This window comes from Oncorhynchus masou, chromosome 31 (genome assembly GCF_036934945.1).
Source record: "Oncorhynchus masou masou isolate Uvic2021 chromosome 31, UVic_Omas_1.1, whole genome shotgun sequence".
In the NCBI taxonomy this organism is placed as follows: Eukaryota; Metazoa; Chordata; class Actinopteri; order Salmoniformes; family Salmonidae; genus Oncorhynchus; species Oncorhynchus masou.
In genome coordinates this window covers 98,466,808-98,493,341 of record NC_088242.1, presented here as the reverse complement: position 1 = coordinate 98,493,341, position 26,534 = coordinate 98,466,808, and the positions used below count along the sequence as shown (strand labels likewise).

The following is a 26,534-nucleotide window of genomic DNA, read 5'->3' as shown; positions in this document are numbered from 1 at the left end:
ATGTCTCTCTCTCTCTCTCTCTCTCTCTCTCTCTCTCTCTATGTCTCTCTCTCTCTGTCTCTCTCTCTCTCTGTCTCTCTCTCTCTGTCTCTCTCTGCCTCTCTCTCTCTCTGTTTCTCTCTGCCTCTCTCTCTCTCTCTCTCTGTCTTTCTCTCTCTCTCTCTCTCTCTCTCTCTCTCTTTCTCTCTCTCTCTCTCGATGAAGCTGCCAAGACGCTTCATGCCACTCCAAGTGCGTAAACTTGTCAGAGAAACCAAGCACATAGATGACAATAAATCAACAACATGAAAGATTTCTAGTTTATCGATGTACTCTGGCAGGTTAGAAAATATTCACATCAAATGAGGCGTTACTTTGGACCTTGATTGAGCTTTTGTTTCTGCTGTTATCCACCGAGTATACAAAACATTAGGAACACCTGCTCTTTCCATGACATAAGTTGATCAAGTGAAAGTTATGTTAAATACACTTCAATGTAGATGAAAAAGAAGGATTTTTAATCCCTGAGACAATTGAATCTACAACACTTTCCTAATATTGAAAGCGTTCCACAGGGATGCTGGTCCTTGTTGACTCCAATGCTTCCCACAGCTGTGTCAAGTTGGTTGGATGTCCTTTGGGTGGTGGACCATTCTTGATACACACAGGAAACTGTTGAGCTTGTAATGTAGTTCTGGACCAACCAGTGCCCCTGGCACCTACTACCAAACCCCGTTCAAAAGCACTTAACTTAAATATTTTGTCTTGCCCATTCACCCTCTGAATGGCACACATACACAATCCATGTCTCAATTGTATCGAGGCTTAAAAATCCTTTAACACCCCCTTCATCTACACTGATTTGAAGTGGATTTAGCAGGTGACATTAATAAGGGATCAAGGATTTCACCTGGATTCACCTGGTCAACTTATGTCATGGAAAGAGCAGGTGTTCCTAATGTTTTGTGTACTCTGTGTATAACAGCAGTAACATAAGCTCAATCAAGGTCCAAAGTAACGCCTCATTTGATGTGAATATTCTGTAACCTGCCAGAGTACATCGATAAACTAGAAATCTTTCATGTTGTTGTTGATTTATTTTAGTGTGTGTTCCCTGCCTTTTTCTTCCTTCCTTCATCTTAGTAATGGTTCCCACTGTGTGTTGCTGCTGGGCCTTTCACTGGCTTTGTTGGAATAATGACCACACATTTTTGTTTTTCAAACAGTGATTTGTAAGGCTTTGTGTGTGATTTATCAGAAGAACACCGATTACCATTGGGAACCACCTGTTGGATATTTGTCTAGGGAGAGAGGGAAGGGTGTGTGTGTGTGTGGGTCTGTCTCACTTTCAAAGGGATTTTGGGGGCAGTATGGTTGACCAATAACTTAGCTAATTGGTCATTCTCATTGATGACACGAAGGTCAACATGTAAAAGATTGGTGGTAATGTATGTCTCTCAGCCGAGGCCCAGGCTTTTCACCTTTGCATCATATCCATAAAGTTATGTTTTAATTATCTCTATAATAAAAAAAAACTTTTTGAAATGCTGAACTGCTAAAGAAACTTTTGTTGGATGGTCAATTTTAAACGTTTTAAACTGAACTTTTTTTTATTGAAAAATACATTTATATACAGTAATGTAATTTAAACATTGACTACATTTGTGTAGAACTATACCCTGTTTATTAGATGTTTGTTTAAACAATTACATAATTTGTTTCTTACCGTTGAGTAACAACAATCATTGCGCAGCGTGCGTAAAAACAGGTCATGTGTGCCGAATACGGTCTTTCATCATTGCGTTCAAAACAATGCGCGCGTGGAGTTGTGGGCTGAACCCGGCCTCGTTACATCACTGTGAGCCATAAAAGCTCATTTGAGACTCACCAGAGTAGAACTGTGGGACAAAGAGAGAGAGAGAGAGAGAGAGAGAGAGAGATATTACCCCCTCTGACTCCAACACGGAGAGACTCACTCATTTCCCCCACTCTCAACAGCGGAGTTCAACGCGACTGGACTCTCTCTTCTCTGGATACCTTTACTCTTCATAGAAAATGGAGATTTATGTCAAGGATATGAAGAAACCAAGATCAGTGTTCAGCAATATAAAGGTATGTTTTTATTATTCATTCATGTATTAGGGATATTTATGCTGTAGCGTGATTAGGGTGCAAATTAAGTGTTGTTGTTGATTTGAAGAGAGAAATGTACCTAAGCAAAATAAATCCAAAAATGTCTCTTAAGAGATTTTCCAAGTTCGCACCTCTGATTTGAATTGTAATGGCAACTTTATAAAATATTTTTAATGAGCAACTTTCTAAAATCTTTTAATAGCAATTTTCAGTCCATTGCTGTCACACTCAGGTACTGATGTTGAACCAGGAAGTATTTACAATAAACTTCCCTCATGTCGTGTTTTTTAATTTTTTACATTTTTACCATAGAAATTATATAATTAAGCAATAAGGCACCTCTGGGATTTGTGGGATATGGCCGAGGTACTATGGCTAATGGCTGTTCATAACCCTCCCGTGGTCCTGGGGGTCAGCGTGACCCAGGCCCTGAGTTTCGAGGGTGCGCCGTGGTCCTAGGGGTCAGCGTGACCCATCGGCTCAGCCAGTCAGCCAGCCAACACGAGCAATGCGTGTGCGTTATTGTGTGTATCGTGTGCGGTGGCTCCCCCCGCTGCACCATGGTCCTGGGGGTCAGTGTGACCCAGGCCCTGAGTTTCGAGGGTTCTCCCACTGCACCATGGTCCTGGGGGTCAGCGTGACCCAGGCCCTGAGTTTCGATGGTTCCCCCGCTGCACCATGGTCCTGGGGGTCAGCGTGACCCAGGCCCTGAGTTTCGAGGGTTCTCCCGCTGCACCATGATCCTGGGGGTCAGCGTGACCCAGGCCCTGAGTTTCGATGGTTCCCCCGCTGCACCATGGTCCTGGGGGTCAGCGTGACCCAGGCCCTGAGTTTCAATGGTTCCCCCGCTGCACCATGGTCCTGGGGGTCAGCGTGACCCAGGCCCTGAGTTTCGAGGGTTCTCCCGCTGCACCATGGTCCTGGGGGTCAGCGTGACCCAGGCCCTGAGTTTCGAGGGTTCCCCCGCTGCGCCGTGGTCCTTTGGATCAGAGTGACCCAGGCCCTGAGTTTCGAGGGAGGTCAGAGGTACTGTGCGTGTATTTGTGTGCGTGTGTGTGAGTGTGCGCGTATGCGTTGAGAGAGCTTGTATGTGTGTGAGTGTGTGTGTGCCTGCGTGTAGAGAGAGCTGTGTATAACGTACCCCTCTTGGCCCCAACGAGCCGGTAATGATGCCAATCTCTTCTCCCCAAAGACCGTTGTCCTTTCCGTCAGTACATCAGTACAGCAAGCCGGCGAAATACGGCATCAAGTCATGGGTGGTCTGCGACGCAAAGTCCAGCTACGCTTGGAAGACGGAACACGGGCAAGGCGGCCGGCGGAGGCCCCAAGAAGAACCAGGGGATGCGCGTCGTCCTCAATCTGACAATGGGACTGAGCGGTCGCAACGCCACGTGTGACAATTTCTTCACCTCCTACGAACTGGGACAGCGGCTCCTCGAGAGGGACCTCACCGTGGTGGGCACCGTGAGAAAGAACAAGGCCGGGCTCCCGCCGGCGCTGCTCGAGTCAAAGGGCAGACAGGTCCTGTCCTCCAGGTTTGCCTTCACACCCACAGCCACTCTAGTGTCCTACCTGGCAAAGAAAAACAAGAACGTGCCGCTTCTGAGCACGCTGCACACAGAGGCCCGAGTCAGTGATCGCCGCGACAGGAAGAAAAAAAGTCCTACAGGGTGCAACGGCGGCTCCTGATCAACAACCTGAGGAGCCCGCCGCTGCCCCGGCCACCGGGGCAAGTAAGAGGAAGAGGCGTCAGCTCTGCCCACCCACGGAGGACTCCAAGACACACACGGCGTGCTGCAGGTGTAAGAAATACATCTGGAAAGGCTGCTCACACGCCTACTGTCACACCTGCACCCATTGGGCCTTTAGCCAAGACGGGACAGGGTGACCCGGAGGACGCGGGGTCTAGACACAATATGAGGACGACGGGAGGGTAATACACGATGCAGCATGGAGTCCTTGGATATAGCCCATAGCTGTGGTATATTGGTCATAAACCACCGATCCCAGAGGTGCTTTAACGCTATTATGAACTGGTTACCAAAGTAATTAGAACAGTAAATAGTCCTTTTTAATCATACCCGTGGTATACGGTCTGATATACCACGGCTTTCAGCCAATCAGGGCTCAAACCACCCGGTATAATTATAATGGTATTTGATGTGTATTCTTGCGTAATCGTGTGATATGCGATTATCCTTGAAGTAGAAGCCAAGTTTGTGTGTCGACCATTTACACTGATGATGGCTTGAGTCCAACGTTTTGTTTTTTTTTTATAAAAAAAAGAAATAAAAATTACTTACATTTTGGCCTCAAGCCACAGTGGTGGAAAAAGTACCCAATTGTCATACTTGAAAAAAAGTCTAAAAGTATTTGGTTTTAAATATACCTAAGTACAGAGGTGTAAAGTACTTAATTCAAAGTCATTTACAGAATCATCATCCACAGTGGTATAAAGTACTTATGTAATACTTTAAAGTATTTTTACTTAAGTCGTTTTTGGGGAATCTGTACTTTACTATTTATATTTTCGGACTACTTTTACTTCACTACATTACGAAAGAAAATGAATCCACACATTTTCCCTGACACCCAAAAGTAAAAATTTGAATTCCTAGCAGGACAGGAAAATGGTCCAATTCATACACTTATCAAGAGAATGTCCCTGGTCATCCCTACTGCCTCTGATCTGAAGGACTCACTAAACAGAAATGCTTCCTTTTGCAAATGATGTCTGAGTGTTGGAGTGTACCCCTGGCTATCTGTAAATGATGTATGAGTGTTGGAGTGTACCCCTGGCTATCTGTAAATGATGTCTGAGTGTTGGAGTGTTCCCCTGGCTATCTGTAAATGATGTTGGAGTGTTGGAGTGTACCCCTGGCTATCTGTAATGATGTCTGAGTGTTGGAGTGTTCCCCTGGCTGTCTGTAAATGATGTCTGGGTGTTGGAGTGTTCCCCTGGCTGTCTGTAAATGATGTCTGAGTGTTGGAGTGTTCCCCTGGCTATCTGTAATGATGTCTGAGTGTTGGAGTGTTCCCCTGGATATCTGTAAATGATGTCTGAGTGTTGGAGTGTTCCCCTGGCTATCTGTAAATGATGTCTGAGTGTTGGAGTGTTCCCCTGGCTATCTGTAAATGATGTCTGAGTGTTGCAGTGTTCCCCTGGCTATCTGTAAATGATGTTGCAGTGTTCCCCTGGCTGTCTGTAAATGATGTTGGAGTGTTCCCCTGGCTATCTGTAAATGATGTCTAAGTGTTGGAGTGTTCCCCTGGCTATCTGTAAATGATGTCTGAGTGTTGCAGTGTTCCCCTGGCTGTCTGTAAATGATGTTGGAGTGTTCCCCTGGCTATCTGTAAATGATGTCTAAGTGTTGGAGTGTTCCCCTGGCTATCTGTAAATGATGTTGGAGTGTTGGAGTGTACCCCTGGCTATCTGTAATGATATCTGAGTGTTGGAGTGTTCCCCTGGCTGTCTGTAAATGATGTCTGAGTGTTGGAGTGTTCCCCTGGCTATCTGTAAATGATGTCTGAGTGTTGGAGTGTTCCCCTGGCTATCTGTAAATGATGTCTGAGTGTTGCAGTGTTCCCCTGGCTATCTGTAAATGATGTTGGAGTGTTCCCCTGGCTATCTGTAAATGATGTCTGAGTGTTGGAGTGTTCCCCTGGCTGTCTGTAAATGATGTCTGAGTGTTGGAGTGTTCCCCTGGCTATCTGTAAATGATGTCTGAGTGTTGGAGTGTTCCCCTGGCTATCTGTAAATGATGTCTGAGTGTTGCAGTGTTCCCCTGGCTATCTGTAAATGATGTTGGAGTGTTCCCCTGGCTATCTGTAATGATGTTGGAGTGTTCCCCTGGCTGTCTGTAAATGATGTCTGGGTGTTGGAGTGTTCCCCTGGCTGTCTGTAAATGATGTCTGAGTGTTGGAGTGTTCCCCTGGCTATCTGTAATGATGTCTGAGTGTTGGAGTGTTCCCCTGGATATCTGTAAATGATGTCTGAGTGTTGGAGTGTTCCCCTGGCTATCTGTAAATGATGTCTGAGTGTTGGAGTGTTCCCCTGGCTATCTGTAAATGATGTCTGAGTGTTGCAGTGTTCCCCTGGCTGTCTGTAAATGATGTTGGAGTGTTCCCCTGGCTATCTGTAAATGATGTCTAAGTGTTGGAGTGTTCCCCTGGCTATCTGTAAATGATGTCTGAGTGTTGCAGTGTTCCCCTGGCTGTCTGTAAATGATGTTGGAGTGTTCCCCTGGCTATCTGTAAATGATGTCTAAGTGTTGGAGTGTTCCCCTGGCTATCTGTAAATGATGTTGGAGTGTTGGAGTGTACCCCTGGCTATCTGTAATGATATCTGAGTGTTGGAGTGTTCCCCTGGCTGTCTGTAAATGATGTCTGAGTGTTGGAGTGTTCCCCTGGCTATCTGTAAATGATGTCTGAGTGTTGGAGTGTTCCCCTGGCTATCTGTAAATGATGTCTGAGTGTTGCAGTGTTCCCCTGGCTATCTGTAAATGATGTTGGAGTGTTCCCCTGGCTATCTGTAATGATGTTGGAGTGTTCCCCTGGCTGTCTGTAAATGATGTCTGAGTGTTGCAGTGTTCCCCTGGCTATCTGTAAATGATGTTGGAGTGTTCCCCTGGCTATCTGTAATGATGTTGGAGTGTTCCCCTGGCTGTCTGTAAATGATGTCTGAGTGTTGGAGTGTTCCCCTGGCTATCTGTAATGATGTCTGAGTGTTGGAGTGTTCCCCTGGATATCTGTAAATGATGTCTGAGTGTTGGAGTGTTCCCCTGGCTATCTGTAAATGATGTCTGAGTGTTGGAGTGTTCCCCTGGCTATCTGTAAATGATGTCTGAGTGTTGCAGTGTTCCCCTGGCTGTCTGTAAATGATGTTGGAGTGTTCCCCTGGCTATCTGTAAATGATGTCTAAGTGTTGGAGTGTTCCCCTGGCTATCTGTAAATGATGTTGGAGTGTACCCCTGGCTATATGTAATGATATCTGAGTGTTGGAGTGTTCCCCTGGCTGTCTGTAAATGATGTCTGGGTGTTGGAGTGTTCCCCTGGCTGTCTGTAAATGATGTCTGAGTGTTGGAGTGTTCCCCTGGCTATCTGTAATGATGTATGAGTGTTGGAGTGTTCCCTGGATATCTGTAAATGATGTTGAGTGTTGGAGTGTCCCCTGGCTATCTGTAATGATGTCTGAGTGTTGGAGTGTTCCCTGGCTGTCTGTAAATGATGTCTGGGTGTTGGAGTGTTCCCCTGGCTGTCTGTAAATAATGTCTGAGTTTTGGAGTGTTCCCCTGGCTATCTGTAATGATGTCTGAGTGTTGGAGTGTTCCCCTGGATATCTGTAAATTATGTCTGAGTGTTGCAGTGTTCCCCTGGCTATCTGTAAATGATGTTGGAGTGTTCCCCTGGCTATCTGTAATGATGTCTGAGTGTTGGAGTGTTCCCCTGGCTGTCTGTAAATGATGTCTGGGTGTTGGAGTGTTCCCCTGGCTATCTGTAAATGATGTCTGAGTGTTGGAGTGTTCCCCTGGCTATCTGTAAATGATGTCTGAGTGTTGCAGTGTTCCCCTGGCTATCTGTAAATGATGTTGGAGTGTTCCCCTGGCTATCTGTAAATGATGTCTGAGTGTTGGAGTGTTCCCCTGGCTATCTGTAAATGATGTTGGAGTGTTGGAGTGTACCCCTGGCTATCTGTAATGATATCTGAGTGTTGGAGTGTTCCCCTGGCTGTCTGTAAATGATGTCTGGGTGTTGGAGTGTTCCCTGGCTGTCTGTAAATGATGTCTGGGTGTTGGAGTGTTCCCTGGCTGTCTGTAAATGATGTCTGGGTGTTGGAGTGTTCCCCTGGCTGTCTGTAAATGATGTATGAGTGTTGGAGTGTTCCCCTGGATATCTGTAAATGATGTCTGAGTGTTGGAGTGTTCCCCTGGCTATCTGTAAATGATGTATGAGTGTTGGAGTGTTCCCTGGCTGTCTGTAAATGATGTCTGGGTGTTGGAGTGTTCCCCTGGCTGTCTGTAAATGATGTCTGGGTGTTGGAGTGTTCCCCTGGCTGTCTGTAAATGATGTATGAGTGTTGGAGTGTTCCCCTGGATATCTGTAAATGATGTCTGAGTGTTGGAGTGTTCTCCTGGCTGTCTGTAAATGATGTCTGAGTGTTGGAGTGTTCCCCTGGCTATCTGTAAATGATGTCTGAGTGTTGGAGTGTTCCCCTGGCTGTCTGTAAATAGTGTTGGAGTGTTCCCCTGGCTATCGGTAAATGATGTTGGAGTGTTCCCCTGGATATCTGTAAAGGATGTATGAGTGTTGGAGTGTTCCCCTGGCTGTCTGTAAATGATGTATGAGTGTTGGAGTGTTCCCCTGGCTATCTGTAAATAATGTCTGAGTGTTGGAGTGTTCCCCTGGCTATCTGTAAATGATGTCTGAGTGTTGGAGTGTACCCCTGGCTATCTGTAAATGATGTCTGAGTGTTGGAGTGTTCCCCTGGCTGTCTGTAAATGATGTCTGAGTGTTGGAGTGTTCCCCTGGCTATCTGTAAATGATGTTTGAGTGTTCCCCTGGCTGTCTGTAAATAATGTCTGAGTGTTGGAGTGTTCCCCTGGCTATCTGTAAATGATGTCTGAGTGTTGGAGTGTTCCCCTGGCTATCTGTAAATGATGTTGGAGTGTTCCCCTGGCTATCTGTAAATGATGTCTGAGTGTTGGAGTGTTCCCCTGGCTGTCAGTGTTGTTGATAGAAAATGAAATGGTGCCGTCCGGTGTGATTTATATCAGGAATTTGATGTATAGCATTTACTTTTACTGAAGTATGACATTTGAGTACTTTTTCCACCTCTGTACTTTTAAGTACATTTAAATCTGATACTTTTAGACTTTTACTCAAGTAGTATTTTACTGGGTTACTTTTACTTGAGCCATTTTATATTATCTTTACTTTTCCTCAAGTATGACAATTGAGTACTTTTTCCACCTCTGCATAAGTATCAAATGTAAAAGTACAAATCATTTCACATTCCTTATGACAGCTCTGAAGGATCTCCCGGTTTACAGATCGGTGCCCCTTCCACGGGACCGTTGAGCTAACGTAGGCTAGAGCGATTAGCATGAGGTTGTAAGTAACAAGAAAATTTCCCAGGACATTGACATGTCTGATTTTGGCAGAAAGCTTAAATTGTTGTTCATCGAACTGCACTTTCCAATTTACAGTAGCTATTACAGTGAAATAATAACATACTATTGTTTGAGGAGAGTGCACAGTTTTAAACTTTAAGTTAATAATAAACCAAATAGGCACATTTGGGCAGTCTTTTAATAATTGAACAGAAATGCAATGATTCATTGGATCAGTCTAAAACGTTGCGCATACACTGCTGCCATCTAATGGTCGAAATCTAAATTGCACCTGGGCTGTAATAATACATTATGGTCTTTCTCTTGCGTTTTAAAGATGATATACAAAAAAAACATTAAAAACATTTTCTTTGTATTATCTTTTACCAGATCTATTGTGTTATATTCTCCGACATTCCTTTTCACATTTCCACAAACTTCAAAGTGTTTCCTTTCAAATGGTATCAATAATATTCATATCCTTGCTTCAGGGCCTGAGCTACAGAAGTTAGATTTGTTATTTTAGGCAAAAAGGATGGATCTTTAAGAGGTTCTAAGGACAATTGTAAAGGTCACATGATCATGTAAGAAAATACCTACTTAAAAAACAGGTCATAACTACATTAGTGAAATACTACTGATGTAATCTAGATTAATGTTGGCATGTGTTACACCTGCCCACAGGGAACACTGGCTGAATCAATGTTGTTTCCACGTCAATGAAATTACGTGGAACCAACTTGGAATAGACGCTGAGTTGACGTCTGTGCCCAGTGGGTGGATTGTTCAGAATATTGCTTCAGTACCTGGCAACAACTATTCCTGGAATGTCTCTCTTTTTCTGGTCTGTGTATGTGAGTGCTCTTGTGTTTGTCAAACTATGTTTGTGGGTATCTATGATCTACAGTGTGTGTGTGTGTGTGTGTGTGCGGTCGCTATCTGTGACCACTAAATGGTGTTAATGACTAATGTCCCAACATTTGCTCTGACATCAGTGTGTCTCTGTCCCAAATAGCATCCTAAACCTTGCATAATAGACCATCATTGTAAAATATGACATTGTTCTTATCTGACTTGCCTAGTTAAATAAAGGTTAAAATAAATATATATATATATAACGATCTACTTTTGACTAGGTTCATGTCCCAAATGGAACCCTATTCCCTACATAATGTAGTGCACTTCGTTTGACCAGAGCCCTATGGGCCCAAATGGAACCCTATTCCCTACATAATGTAGTGCACTTCGTTTGACCAGAGCCCTATGGGCACAAATGGAACCCTATTCCCTACACAGGGCAGGTCGTTTCACCAGAGCCCTAGTCAAAAGTAGCGTACTATGTAGGGAATAGGGTGCCATTTGTGTCGTAGGCTGTCACAAAGAGGTGATCTATGATTTTACTACCCCATTTTTTTATATTTTTGGGTGCGTAATAATAACATGAATATCCAAATATTATGGACGAGGCTCGCGAGGCTATTGGCTCTTTAACTTGTTGAACATTCCGATCCCTTCCATCTGATGATAATGTGTCAAACATGGCATGCGTAACAGGTGGAATGTCTTTATTTGGTACACTTGTCAAGCCCATTATAGAGAGAACTTAACTGTTGTTTTTCTGAGCCAGACACTTCTTACATTTTATTTGACCTTTATTTAACTAGTCAAGTCAGTTAAGAACAATTTCTTCATTTTCAATGACGGCCTCGGAATAACTGCCTTGTTCAGGAGGCAGAACCACAGATTCTTTTACCTTGTCAGCTCGGGGGATTCGAACTAGCAACCTTTCGGATACTGGCCCGACTGAATTCATCTTCAAATAATATTTTTTTGCAGGAATCTCCTTGCGAATGACTTTGCCGAAGATTATATCTCCGCCTGGCTGGGCAACCTGGTTAGCCACTAGCTACCTGGTTAGCCACTAGCTACCTGGCTAGCCACTAGGCTACCTGGCTAGCCACTAGCTACCTGGTTAGCCACTAGCTACCTGGCTAGCCACTAGGCTACCTGGCTACCTGGTTATCCACTAGCTACCTGGTTAGCCACTAGCTACCTGGCTAGCCACTAGGCTACCTGGCTAGCCACTAGCTACCTGGCTACCTGGTTAGCCACTAGCTACCTGGCTACCTGGTTAGCCACTTGGCTACCTGGTTAGCCACTAGGCTACCTGGTTAGCCACTAGGCTACCTGGCTACCTGGTTAGCCACTAGGCTACCTGCCTCCCCACCTTTTACTGAACGTCTGAATTCATTACAGTTTCCTGTGTTGTTCGTCACTGAAAAAGGAAATAAATGAATTGAGGGTTCTCCTTTTGTATTGCCAGGGTAACTTGCATAAATTCAGTTAGTCATACTGAAACAAAGTATTGCCAAACCTGCAGTAGACTGTAGTAAGACTGATTTCATAGAAAGAGAGAACAAAGAAATGTCTCCATGACTCATTGAGTCTGCAATATTAACAAATACACAGTGTACAAAACATTAGGAATGCCTCTTTCCATGACATACACTGATCCCTTATTGGTGGCACTTGTTAAATCCACTTCAATCAGTGTAGATGAAGGGGGAGGAAGATGGGTTAAAGAAGGTTTTTCATTTTTTTATTCGCCTTGGGTCAATTGAGACATGGATCGTGTCTGTGTGTCATTCAGAGGGTGAATGGGGAAAGGCAAAATATTGAAGTGCCTTTTTAAACGGGGTATGGTAATAGGTACCAGGTGTACCGGTTACTAGTCCAACGCTCTAACCACTAGGCTACCCTGCCGCCACCACTAGGCTACCCTGCCTTTAAACGGGGTATGGTAGGAGACACCGGTTTGTGTGTCAAGAACTGCAGGGTTTTAACGCTTACACAGTTTCCTGTGTGTGTCAAGGCTGGTCCACCACCTGAACGGCATCCAGCCAACAACAGCAGGCCGAGAGAAACATGTCATTGATGAAAGAGGACAACATGTGCAGAGCAACAGACAGGCTACAATTAGTCAACTGTGACAGTCCAGGGCAAAATTGGCGCTCAATGAATGCACAAGTCCTCCGTATCTTGACGCAAATTGGGTGTGGTGGCCAACAACCTTAGATTTCAGATTATTTCAGGAAATAAAAAAACAAGAAAATATAGTTGCAGTGGGCTAAGGAATCATGCTACGTGTCAACATTTGCAGGCTGGTGATGTGATACGTTTTTCATGGCATAACATCGAGACCCCTTGAGAAAAGTGGAACAATGTTTGAATGTAATTTCCTTCATAAATAAGTTGAATGTCTGAAGTCTGAATATTAACAACAACTACGGATATATTTCTATTGAAATATCATTTATCATCAGAGCTGTTCTCTAGAGCCAGCATTGGCAGCTTACAGTACTACTTGTCATTGTGTACGCGTTGTAACAATGTAAACTGACCCTCTCTGATGTGTCTGATATATGATACAAAGAGGAGTTGGTATGGAGAAGGGCTGTCAGACTCTGTCCAACTCAGGAACTCAGGAACTCAGGAACTCAGGAACACAGGAACACAGGAACACAGGAACACTGGAACTCAGGAACACTGGAACTCAGGAACTCAGGAACACAGGAACACTGGAACACAGGAACTCAGGAACTCAGGAACACAGGAACACTGGAACTAAGGAACACTGGAACTCAGGAACACAGGAACACAGGAACTAAGGAACTCAGGAACACAGGAACTCAGGAACACTGGAACTAAGGAACTCAGGAACACAGGAACTCAGGAACTCAGGAACACTGGAACTAAGGAACACTGGAACTCAGGAACTAAGGAACTAAGGAACACAGGAACACAGGAACTCAGGAACTCAGGAACACAGGAACTCAGGAACTCAGGAACTAAGGAACACAGGAACTCAGGAACTCAGGAACCCAGGAACACAGGAACTCAGGAACACTGGAACTCAGGAACTCAGGAACACAGGAACACAGGAACTAAGGAACACAGGAACTCAGGAACACAGGAACACAGGAACTAAGGAACACAGGAACACAGGAACTCAGGAACTCAGGAACACTGGAACTCAGGAACACTGGAACTCAGGAACTCAGGAACACAGGAACACAGGAACTAAGGAACACAGGAACACAGGAACTAAGGAACACAGGAACTCAGGAACACAGGAACACAGGAACTAAGGAACACAGGAACACAGGAACTCAGGAACACTGGAACTAAGGAACTAAGGAACACAGGAACTCAGGAACTCAGGAACTCAGGAACACAGGAACACAGGAACTCAGGAACACAGGAACTCAGGAACACAGGAACACAGGAACTCAGGAACTCAGGAACACAGGAACACAGGAACTCAGGAACTTAGGAACACAGGAACACAGGAACTCAGGAACACAGGAACTCAGGAACTCAGGAACTCAGGAACACAGGAACTAAGGAACACTGGAACTAAGGAACACTGGAACTCAGGAACACTGGAACTCAGGAACTAAGGAACACAGGAACTCAGGAACACAGGAACTAAGGAACCCAGGAACTCAGGAACTAAGGAACTAAGGAACACTGGAACACAGGAACACAGGAACTCAGGAACACAGGAACACAGGAACTCAGGAACTTAGGAACACAGGAACACAGGAACTCAGGAACTCAGGAACACAGGAACTAAGGAACACTGGAACTAAGGAACAATGGAACTCAGGAACACTGGAACTCAGGAACTAAGGAACACAGGAACTCAGGAACACAGGAACACAGGAACTCAGGAACACAGGAACTCAGGAACACAGGAACTCAGGAACACAGGAACACAGGAACTCAGGAACACAGGAACTCAGGAACACAGGAACTCAGGAACACAGGAACTCAGGAACACAGGAACTCAGGAACACAGGAACTCAGGAACTAAGGAACACAGGAACTCAGGAACTCAGGAACACTGGAACTAATGAACTAAGGAACTAAGGAACTCAGGAACACAGGAACTCAGGAACACAGGAACTCAGGAACACAGGAACTCAGGAACACAGGAACACAGGAACTCAGGAACACAGGAACTCAGGAACACAGGAACTCAGGAACACAGGAACTCAGGAACACAGGAACACAGGAACTCAGGAACACAGGAACTCAGGAACTAAGGAACACAGGAACTCAGGAACTCAGGAACACTGGAACTAATGAACTAAGGAACTAAGGAACTCAGGAACACAGGAACTCAGGAACACAGGAACTCAGGAACACAGGAACTCAGGAACACAGGAACTCAGGAACACAGGAACACAGGAACTCAGGAACACAGGAACTCAGGAACACAGGAACACAGGAACTCAGGAACACAGGAACTCAGGAACACAGGAACTCAGGAACACAGGAACTCAGGAACTCAGGAACACAGGAACTCCGGAACTAAGGAACTAAGGAACACAGGAACACAGGAACTCAGGAACACAGGAACTAAGGAACACTGGAACTAAGGAACACTGGAACTCAGGAACACTGGAACTCAGGAACTAAGGAACACAGGAACTCAGGAACACAGGAACTAAGGAACCCAGGAACTCAGGAACTAAGGAACTAAGGAACACAGGAACTCAGGAACACAGGAACTCAGGAACTAAGGAACACAGGAACACAGGAACTCAGGAACACTGGAACTAAGGAACCCAGGAACTCAGGAACTAAGGAACACAGGAACACAGGAACTAAGGAACCCAGGAACTCAGGAACACAGGAACTAAGGAACTCAGGAACTCAGGAACACTGGAACACTGGAACTCAGGAACTCAGGAACACAGGAACTCAGGAACACAGGAACTCAGGAACACAGGAACTCAGGAACTCAGGAACACAGGAACTCAGGAACTCAGGAACACAGGAACTCAGGAACTCAGGAACCCAGGAACTCCAAATCCACTGTGAGCCTGAGTTTATTTCAGGGTTCTCACAGGGAACAGGGTAGGACTGCGGTAGGTCCCTTTAGATACAGATTAGTTCTGTGGATTGGCCGTTATTGCAAATCCTAAACCCTATGGTACATAGACACACACACACACACACCCAGACCAGGTGGTCCAGCTCAAACTCCAGGTGCTTACAACAGGAATGTGCTGTGTGTGTGTGTGTCATGTCTGGATGATGAAGTGTAGTGGATGAAGAGGGTCTGATTACTGTTTGTGTGTTTGTGTCAGATAGTGTCTCCTTGTTTTTCACTACTTTAAAAAAAAATGTTTTCTTCATTCTGAACATGGCCCTCTTCTCAAATGTGAAAACTCAGGGTTAATATGCAGTATGTCGGCATTAAAAAACAATTTCATAGGAGCCGGGAGGCGGGGGTGCAAAGATATTAAACAATCTGGGAAAAAAACAACATTAATCTTTATGGGAAAGGGAGTTTGTGTGTGTGTGTGTTTTATAGAAACCCCACAATGTTTATTATGTAGAAACATGTTTAATGGTCAAACTGTCAGAACGCCTAGGCACCCCTGCACACTATATGTGATGACAGCTAGTTTTAATAAAACAAAAAAGATAAGGGAGGAATGTTCATTCATCATAACAAAACAAAAAGAATTCACACAAAGACAAATTAGTGCAAAATCTTGTGATCTCGGCCTCTCTGAGAAAATCCAACCATTACATGACTAGGGCAGGGATTATCAACAGGACTCACGGAACATAATTACAAATCATTTGTAGACGGAAGATTGACCGCACGAAAGCCCAAACAGATATAATGTTAGACTAAAATGTAATAATTTCAAACCGTGTTTTTACGTCTCTATATAATGTGTGGAAGTACGCCTACTTGGGAACAGATTTCTTAATTTAAAAATCATGTGGAGCTGATTTTGTCTGGTGTTTTTACATTCTTCTACTGTCCAACAATGAAAAGTTTATTATTATTATTATTTATTTTTTGCTCAGAATACTTGGGGGGCCAAATAAAAGCAACTGCAGGCTTGACAGTTGGGGAAGGGCATTCAAAGAGTTGGTCTGATGGGACCCGGTCATTACCTCCCCCCCCCCCCCTCCCCCGTTGAGGAACAATAGAGAACTAAAGACGAAAGTCCCACTGGTGATGTCATGACATACAGTTGAAGACGGAAGTTTACATACACTTAGGTTGGAGTCATTTAAAAACTTGTTTTTCAACCCACTCCACAAATTTCTTGTTAACAAACTGTAGTTTTGTCAAGTCGGTTAGGACATCTACTTTGTTCGTGACACAAGTCATTTTTCATCCAATAATTGTTTACAGACAGATTATTTCACTTATAATTCACTGTATCACAATTCCAGTGGGTCAGAAGTTTACATACACTAAGTTGACTGTGCCTTTAAACAGCTTGGAAAATTCCAGAAAATGATGTCATGGCTTCTGATGGGCTAACTGACATAATTTGAGTCAATTGGAGGTGTACCTGTGGATAAATTTCAAGGCCTGTCTTCAAACTCAGTGCCTCTTTGCTTGACATCATGGAAAAATCAAAGGAAATCAGCCAAAAACATTGTAGACCTCCACAAGTCTGGTTCATCCTTGGGAGCAATTTCCAAACACCTGAAGGTACCATGTTCATCTGTTCAAATAATAGAACGCAAATATAAACACCATGGGACCACGCAGCCATCATACCGCTCAGGAAGGAGACAGATGAACGTACTTTGGTGTGAAAAGTGCAAATCAATCCCAGAACAACAGCAAAGGACCTTGTGAAGATGCTGGATGAAACAGATGCAAAAGTATCTATATCCACAGTAAAACGAGTCCTATATTGACATAACCTGAAAGGCAGCTTAGCAAGGAAGAAGCCACTGCTCCAAAACCGCCATAAAAAAAGACTACGGTTTGCAACTTCACATGGGGACAAAGATCGTACATTTTGGAGAAATGTCCTCTGGTCTGATGAAACAAAAATAGAACAGTTTGGCTATAATGACCATCGTTACGTTTGGAGGAAAAAGGGGGGAGGCTTGCAAGCCGAAGAACACCATCCCAACCGTGAAGCACGGGGGGTGGCAACATCATGTTGTGGGGGTGCTTTGCTGTCAGAAATGGTGAAAAACTGAGTTGAAATGTATTTGGCTAAACTTCCCGACTTCAACTGTACCTGGACCATGTTTTGAGTTGTGTTTTTTTAAAGGTCAATCAGGTGAACAGTGGAGTGCTACTTTGTTCAGGTGGTCAGGTTATATACAAAGGATACCGGTTACAGAGTCAACTGGGGGGCCCACCGGTTACAGAGTCAACTGGGGGGCCCACTGGTTAGTCGAGGTAATTGGGGGGCCCACCGGTTACAGAGTCGACTGGGGAGCCCACCGGTTAGTCGAGGTCATTGGGGGGCCCACCAGTTACAGAGTCGACTGGGGGGCCTCATCGGTTAGTCGAGGTCATTGGGGGGCCCACCGGTTAGTCGAGGTAATTGAGGATATTTCAACTTGTTTTCCTCTTCGTTCATGTCGTCTCACAAAAAAAAAAGAATGGTTGGATTCTTTTTTATTTATTTTACCTTTATTTAACCAGGCAAATCAGTTAAGAACAAATTCTTATTTTCAATGACGGCCTAGGAACAGTGGGTTAGCTGCCAGTTCAGGGGCAGAACGACAGATTTGTACCTTGTCAGCTCGGGGGTTTGAACTTGCAACCTTCCGGTTACTAGTCCAATGCTGTAACCACTAGGCTACTACTAAAAAATATATATATTTTTTAGGGAGGGGGAGGGAGGGAGGGAGGGGGAGAGAGAGAGAGAGGTGGAGAGGTAGGTAGAGAGGGGGTAGAGAGAGAGAGGTAGAGAGGGGGTAGAGAGAGAGAGATGGGAGAGAGGGGTAGAGAGAGAGAGAGAGAGAGAGAGAGGTAGAGGGAGGGAGAGAGAGAGAGAGAGACAGAGAGAGAGACGGAGAGAGAGAGGGGTAGAGAGAGGGGTAGAGAGAGAGAGAGAGAGATGGGAGAGAGGGGTAGAGAGAGAGAGAGAGGTAGAGGGAGGGAGAGAGAGAGACAGAGAGAGAGACGGAGAGAGAGAGGGAGAGAGGGGTAGAGAGAGAGAGGGGTAGAGAGAGGGGTAGAGAGAGAGAGAGAGATGGGAGAGAGGGGTAGAGGGAGGGAGAGAGAGACAGAGAGAGAGAGGGAGAGAGGGGTAGAGAGAGAGAGGGGTAGAGCTGAGTCGTCTGTCTAATGAGAGAGGATGTGGTTCAGATCAGACAGCAGTCTTGTCTTTGATCATGATTATATTGTGAAGCTGAGCCTTTTCATCTTCATTCATCACAATAGACAGCAGTAGGAAGGAAAACTATGTTAGGTCTGAGATCTGCCTCTCGCTTTCAACTCTATTGGGCTGTACTGGCTGTGTAAATAAGGTTGAGCTAGTCGGAAATTAAGCCAAGCTTTTTATTTGTTTAGGAAGACAGACTGTTCACTTGTATGTTTAGACTGTATTATGGAGGTCCAGCAGTGTCCGACACACACACACACACAAACACGTTTGTTTTGCTATCCTGTGTGGACCAAATAATTGATTCCCATTCAAAATTATATTTTCCCTGACTCCTAAATCTAATTCTAACCTAAAATAAAAGCCTAAATGTTTTTTGTTTTTTTAAAAGCCTAAAATAGCTTTTTTTTTCTCCTTTGGGCCCCGGTGAAATGTCCCCACTTGTCTGAATTTTCCTTGTTTCACTATCCTTCTGTGTACTTCTGGTCAAAAACAAAAACACACACACAGTGTCCAGCCAGACGTCTCCTCAGCACGTGTCTCTGTAATGAAAGTTATGAAACTGTCTGGAATATTATGTCATATTGAATTCGACACTTCCTTTCATTATCTCCTCTCAGCAGGCCACAAGGCCTCAGACACAATGGTCACCGGGGAAACGGAGAAAGAGGTGTCTGTGCTCAAAGAAATGTGTTTGTGCTAAAAAACAAGAAGTTTAGAACTCGAAGTGACAAATTACAATAGAAAGAACTTTTACTTCAGTGGCTCCTTGATATTAACATAGTCATTCAAAAAAGTTAGCATATTGCCTAATCAACATTCTCAATGAACTGGAATCAAACTGCAATGCTTACTGTAAACTGGAAGGTTACTGTAGAGTCATTGATCAGCTGGCAGCTGGCTGTACAGTCATTGATCAGCTGGCTGTACAGTCATTGATCAGCTGGCAGCTGGCTGTACAGTCATTGAACAGCTGGCTGTACAGTCATTGATCAGCTGGCTGTACAGTCATTGATCAGCTGGCTGTACAGTCATTGATCAGCTGGCTGTACAGTCATTGATCAGCTGGCAGCTGGCTGTACAGTCATTGAACAGCTGGCTGTACAGTCATTGATCAGCTGGCTGTACAGTCATTGATCAGCTGGCTGTACAGTCATTGATCAGCTGGCTGTACAGTCATTGATCAGCTGGCAGCTGGCTGTACAGTCATTGATCAGCTGGCAGCTGGCTGTACAGTCATTGATCAGCTGGCAGCTGGCTGTACAGTCATTGATCAGCTGGCAGCTGGCTGTACAGTCATTGATCAGCTGGCAGCTGGCTGTACAGTCATTGATCGGCTGGCAGCTGGCTGTACAGTCATTGATCGGCTGGCAGCTGGCTGTACAGTCATTGATCGGCTGGCAGCTGGCTGTACAGTCATTGATCAGCTGGCAGCTGGCTGTACAGTCATTGATCAGCTGGCAGCTGGCTGTACAGTCATTGATCGGCTGGCAGCTGGCTGTACAGTCATTGATCGGCTGGCAGCTGGCTGTACAGTCATTGATCAGCTGGCAGCTGGCTGTACAGTCATTGATCAGCTGGCTGTACAGTCATTGATCAGCTGGCTGTACAGTCATTGATCAGCTGGCTGTACAGTCATTGATCAGATGGCTGTACAGTCATTGATCAGCTGGCAGCTGGCTGTACAGTCATTGATCAGCTGGCTGTACAGTCATCAGTGCAAGACAATTATGCCTACAGGTTCATGTAAAGAGCAATCCCTCTTCTGTGTTTGTCATGTTTGACAGAGTGAGTAATCATATGCAACACCTGTGTTATCAACAATTTGAATTAGTTTGTTAGTTTCTACACAATACTTTGAATACAGTTCAGTAATGAATGATTATCCAGGCATACAACTGTAAATGTAAAAGAACTATTTCACCATGTAAAATAACTATTTCACCATGTAAAATAACTATTTCACCATGTAAAATAACTATTTCACTATTTCACCATGTAAAATAACTATTTCACTATGTAAAATAACTATTTCACCATGTAAAATAATTATTTCACCATGTAAAATAACTATTTCACCATGTAAAATAACTATTTCACCATGTAGAATAACTATTTCACTATGTAAAATAACTATTTAACTATTTCACCATGTAAAATAACTATTTCACCATGTAAAATAACTATTTCACCATGTAAAATAACTATTTCACCATGTAAAATAACTATTTCACTATATAAAATAACTATTTCACTATTTCACTATGTAAAATAACTATTTCACTATTTCACCATGTAAAATAACTATTTCACCATGTAAAATAACTATTTCACCATGTAAAATAACTATTTCACCATGTAAAATAACCATTTCACCATGTAAAATAACTATTTAACTATTTCACCATGTAAAATAACTATTTCACTATATAACATTTCACCATGTAAAATAACTATTTCACTATTTCACTATGTAAAATAACTATTTCACCATGTAAAATAACTATTTCACCATGTAAAATAACTATTTCACTATATAAAATAACAATTTCACCATGTAAAATAACTATTTCACTATGTAAAATAAGTATTTCACCATGTAAAATAATTATTTCCTCGTCCATTAAGGTTTGATTGCCCCACTGCTATTTGCCCATAAGTGTGTGTTGACTGTGTTTCTCCTATGATGTTGCAATAAGACAGATATAAGCGCAACTTACACTAAAACCCAGCCCCATAGCCCCAGTTAGCTGTTGCCCCATAGCCCCAGTTAGCTGTAGCCCCATAGCCCCAGTTAGCTGTAGCCCCATAGCCCCAGTTAGCTGTAGCCCCAGTTAGCTGTAGCCCCAGTTAGCTATAGCCCCAGTTAGCTGTAGCCCCATAGCCCCAGTTAGCTGTAGCCCCAGTTAGCTGTAGCCCCATAGCCCCAGTTAGCTGTAGCCCCATAGCCCCAGTTAGCTATAGCCCCAGTTACACATAGCCCCATAGCTGTCATTAAAGATGCTTCGTCTTTAAAATCTGACATGATTTATTGCCCACTGTGTTGAAGCTAGTTTAGTCTATGTCACCTTGAAACTCCACATTTTCAGCAGAGGATCATTTTTTGCCCGACTTGCCAGTCAAACTGATAAATCTTAGTTTTAAATTAAATCACACACAAAAAAAAGGTTATTCAGCTTGTTTGGTTGCTTGAGAAAACAGGTCTAGGCAAAACATGAATAATTTTTAAAAACCTGCTAGAAAACATTGTGAAGGCATCTATTGTGCGTGCTAACAAAGCAGAAAGCCAGGCTTTAATAGGAGTATTAACTGTCCCAGAATTGGACGGGGAGTTGATTATGCCTCTGCCTCAGCCTGTAGGTCTTGTAGCTGATAAATAACTCAAAAGGTTAGAATTTATCCACTGCTGTTTTCATAGTAAATCCAGGTCTAAACCTCAACATGCCCCCTTGGCCCTTGGACCACCTTGTGTCTACACAACCCCAGGAGGTTCTGGAATGGACGAGGCTCAGCCTCCATCCCAAATGGCACCCTATTCCCTACATACAAGTAGTGTACTGCAAAAGACACTGGTCAAAAGTAGTGCACTATATAGGGAATAGAGTGCCATTTGCGACGTAGCCTCAGTCCATCAGTCCATTTGCCTTTTATGCTCCCTTCGAGGAATATAACACCGTCTTTCGTGAAAGACCCTGCTTTTCCAGATAACGTTGGCTATGGAGAGCGAGATCACAATGTAAGCAAAAAGGTTAGCAATCACAAGGCCGCCTAGATTGGATACCAGGGCGCATTCTCAAAGCATGCAAAGCTGGCTAGTGTCTTCACAGACATATAGAAGACTTCATGGTAAGCAGCAGAACTTTTTATCTACCAAGAGAGTATTCATCCATAAACATCCATAAATGTTAAAACCGTCCTACCTCACTTCTATCAAAATATCTCCTGTGCCACTAGGGGTGAAAAACTCCAGACTACTTTTGGAAAAGACAATGGCGCATGGAGGGAGATGGCTGCCATTTTATGGGCTCCTAACCAACTGTGTTATTTTGTGATTTTCTTTTCACATTAATTTGTACTTAATGTTGCCTCTACCATCTGTTATGACTGAAAAGAGCTTCTGGATATCAGAACAGTGATTACTAACCTCGAACTGGACAAGATTTTTTCTTTAATGAGTCCGACGCGAAGGATTTACTGCTTCTCCGAGACCAGGCCCAAATCCCCGTCATTTGCGTGAAGAAAAGACGGAAATACAGGGGGGCGGAGATCGGAGTGCCTTGTGAGAATTCGTCGGCGAGTGGGTAACGTGCCTCTACGATTCGTTCTATTGGCCAATGTGCAAGCACTGGAAAATAAACTGGATGATCTCCATTCGAGACCATCCTACCAACAGGACATTAAGAACTGTAATATCTTATGTTTCACCAAGTCGTGGCTGAACGTTGGCTAGTTGGCTGGGTTTTCCATGTTTCGGCAGGACAGAACAGCTACGTCTAGAAAGACGGCGGGGGTGCCCAGTAAGACGAGGGGTGGGGGTGCCCAGTAAGACGAGGTGTGGGGGTGTGTGTCTCTTTGTCAATAACAGCTGGTGCGTGATGTCTAAAACTAAGGAGGTCTCAAGGTATTGCTCGCCTCAGGTAGATTACCTCATAATAAACTGTAGACCACACTATCTACCAAGAGTTTAATCTATATTTTTCGTAGCAGTCTATTAACCACCACACACTGACAATGGCACTAAGATCACACTCAACGAGCTGTATAAGGCCATAAGCAAATAAGAAAATGCTCATACAGAAGTTGTGCTCCTAGTGGCCGGAGATTTTAATGCAGACCTAATTTCTACCAGAATGTCACGTGCAAAAAAAAAGAGGAAAAACACTCTTAGACCACCTTCACTCCACACAGAGACTCATACAAAGTTCTCCCTCACCCTCCATTTGGCAAATCTGACCATAATTCTCCTGCAAAAACAAAATCAGGAAGTAATAATAATTATAATAATAATAATAATAATAATAATAATAATAATAATAATAATAATATATCCCATTTAGCAGACGCTTTTGTCCAAAGCGACTTACAAGTCGGCTGGGGCCACTACTTTTACATATGGGTGGCCCTAGCGGGAAGCGAACCCACGACGCTTGGCGTTGCAAGCACCATGCTCTACCGACTGAGCCACACAGGACCCTAAGTACCAGTGACTCGCTCAATACGGAAGTGGTCAGATGACGCGGATGCTACGCTACACGACTGTTTCACTAGCACAGACTGGAATATGTTCTGGGATTCATCCAATGGCATTGAGGAGTACACCACCTCAGTCATCGGCTTCATCAATAAGTGCATTGACAACGTCGTCCCCACAGTGACCGTGCGTACATATCCCAACCAGAAGCCATGGATTACAGGCAACATCCGCATCGAACTAAAGGCGAGATCTTCCGCTTTCCAGGAGCGGGACACTAATCCGGACGCTTATAATAAATCCCGCTATGCCCTCAGCTAACCATCAAACAGGCAAAGTGTCAATACATTACTAAGATTGAATCCTACTACTCCGACTCTGACGCTCGTCGGATGGACTACAAAGGGATACCCAGCCGCGAGCTGCCCAGTGACGCGAGCCTACCAGATGAGCTAAATGCCTTTTTTGCTTGTTTTGAGGCAATCAACACTGATGCATGCATGAAAGCACCAGCTGTTCTGGACAACAGTGTGATCACGCTCTCCGTAGCCAATGTAAGCAAGACCTTTAAACAGGTCAACGTTCACAAGGTCTGGGCCAGATGGATTACCAGGATGTACTCAGAGCATGCGCGGACCAACTGGCAAGTGTCTTCACTGACATTTTCAACCTCTCCCTGACCGAGTTTGTAATATCTACATGTTTCAAGCAGACCACCATAGTCCCTGTGCCCAAGTACCCAAAGGTAACCCGTGTAAATGAAGTGCTTTGAAAGGCTGGTCATGACTCACATCAACACAATCAACCCGGAAACCCTAGATCCACCCTAATTTGCATACCGCCCCAACAGATTCACAGATGATGCAATCTCATTCGCACTCCACACTGACCTATCACACCTAAACAAAAGGAACTCCTATGCTGTTCATTGACTACAGCTCAGCATTCAACACCATAGTGCCTACAAAGCTCATCACTAAGCTAAGGACCTTGGGACTCCCTCTACAACAGATTATTAAGGGTAGGCAACAACACATCTGCCACGCTGATCCTCAACACTGGGGCCCCTCACTCCTGTACTCCCTGTTCACCCATGACTGCTGGGCCAAGCACGACTCCAACAAGTTTGCTGACGACACAACAGTGGTAGGCCTGATCAGACAGCCTATAGGGAGGTAGTCAAAGACCTGGCAGTATGATGCCAGGACAACAACCTCTCCCTCAATGTGAATAAGACAAAGGAGATGATCGTGGACTACAGGAAAAGGCCGAACAGGACCCCATTAACATTAACCAGGCTGTAGTAGAGCGGGTCGAGAGTTTCAAGTTCCTTGGTGTCCACATCACCAACAAACTATCATCAAATCAAAATGTATGGGTCACATACACACATTTAGCAGATGTTATTGTGGGTGTAGCAAAATGCTTGTGTTTCTAGCTCCAACAGTGTAGTAGTATCTAACAATACGGCGGCAGGGAGGGTAGGGCGGCAGGGTAGCCTAGTGGTTAGAGCGTTTGACTAGTAACTGAAAGGTTGCAAGTTCAAATCCCCGAGTTGACAAGGTACAAATCTGTCGTTCTGCCCCTGAACAGGCAGTTATCCCACTGTTCCTAGGCCGTCATTGAAAATAAGAAGTTGTTCTTAACTGACTTGCCTAGTAAAATTAAAAATTAAACACAACAATACACACAAATCTTAAAGTAAAAAAATTGAATTAAGAAATATAGAAATATTTGGACTGGCATAGACTAAAATACAGTATAATAGAATACAGTGTATACATATGAAATGAGTAAAGCAGTATGTAAACATCAAAGTGACTACTGATCCATTATTAAAGTGACCAATGATTCCATGTCTATAGGGCAGCAGCCTCTATGGTGCAGGGTTGAGTAACCAGGTGGAAGGCAGCTAGTGATGGCTATTTACCAGTCTCTATGTCCTTGAGATAGAAGCTGTTTTTCAGTCTTCTCGGTCCCAGCTTTGATGCAGCTGTACTGACCTCGCCTTCTGGATGATAGCGGGGTGAACAGGCGTTGGCCTGGGGGTTGATGTCCTTGACAATCTTTTTGGCCTTCCTGTGACGGGTGCTGTACGTGTCCTGGAGGGCAGTCAGTGTGCCACCGGTGATGCGTTGGGCAGACCGCACCACCCTCTGGAGAGCCCTGTGGTTGTGGGCGGTGCAGTTGCCGTACCAGACAGTGATACAGTCCGACAGGATGCTCTCAATTGTGCTTCTGTAAAAGTTTGTGAGTGTCTTCAGGGCCAACCCGAATTTCTTCAGCCTCCTGTGGTTGAAGAGGCGCTGTGCTTGAGCTGTTGTGACTCCACTTTGTGTCTGTACTGACATGTTGCCTGTTGCATGATTGCCTTACGGAAGGGAATAACTACACTGTTTGTATTCAACCATATTCCCAGTCACCTTGCCATGGTTAAATGGTTTGCGCTTTTAGTTATGCACAAATGCTGCCATCTATCCACGGTTTCTGGTTTGGTTAGGTTTTAGTAATCACAGAGGGAACAACATCCCCTAAATACTTCCTGATGAACTCAGTCACAATGTTTGTGTATATGTCAATAATAGTATAGTATTTTTTTACCCCTTTTTCTCCCCAAGTTTCGTGGTATCCAATTGGTAATTAGTCTCTCATCGCTGCAACTCACGTTATTCTCAGAGGCTACCCGGATTATCCCAGCCAGTGTGATCAAAACAATCTTGAAGCATGGAAGCATGGATTCCTGGTGCTCAGACCAGCAATGAATAGACCTTAGCACGGCTACTTCCGGTTTGAGTTTCTGCCTATAGGAAGGGAGGAGCAAAATGGAGTCGTGATCTGATTTGCTGAAGGGAGGGTGGGGGAGGGCCTTGTAGAAATCCTTCGAAATGGGGGTATCAGTGGTTGAGTGTTTTTCCAGAGTGAGTACTACAGTCAATGTGTTGATAG

The 26,534-nt window shown here is 44.3% G+C and overlaps 1 protein-coding gene across 1 annotated transcript in view; it reads left to right on the top strand.

Annotated features, from left to right (window-relative positions):
- Positions 1-1,907: 1,907 nt before the first annotated feature.
- LOC135525353 (solute carrier organic anion transporter family member 2A1-like) overlaps positions 1,908-26,534 on the top strand; it is a 72,807-nt gene continuing 48,180 nt past the window's right edge. The window contains exon 1 of the mRNA XM_064953056.1: positions 1,908-2,091. Within this exon, the coding sequence (XP_064809128.1) occupies positions 2,035-2,091 (57 nt within the window). The 5' untranslated portion in view covers positions 1,908-2,034. The remainder of the gene's footprint in view (positions 2,092-26,534) is intronic.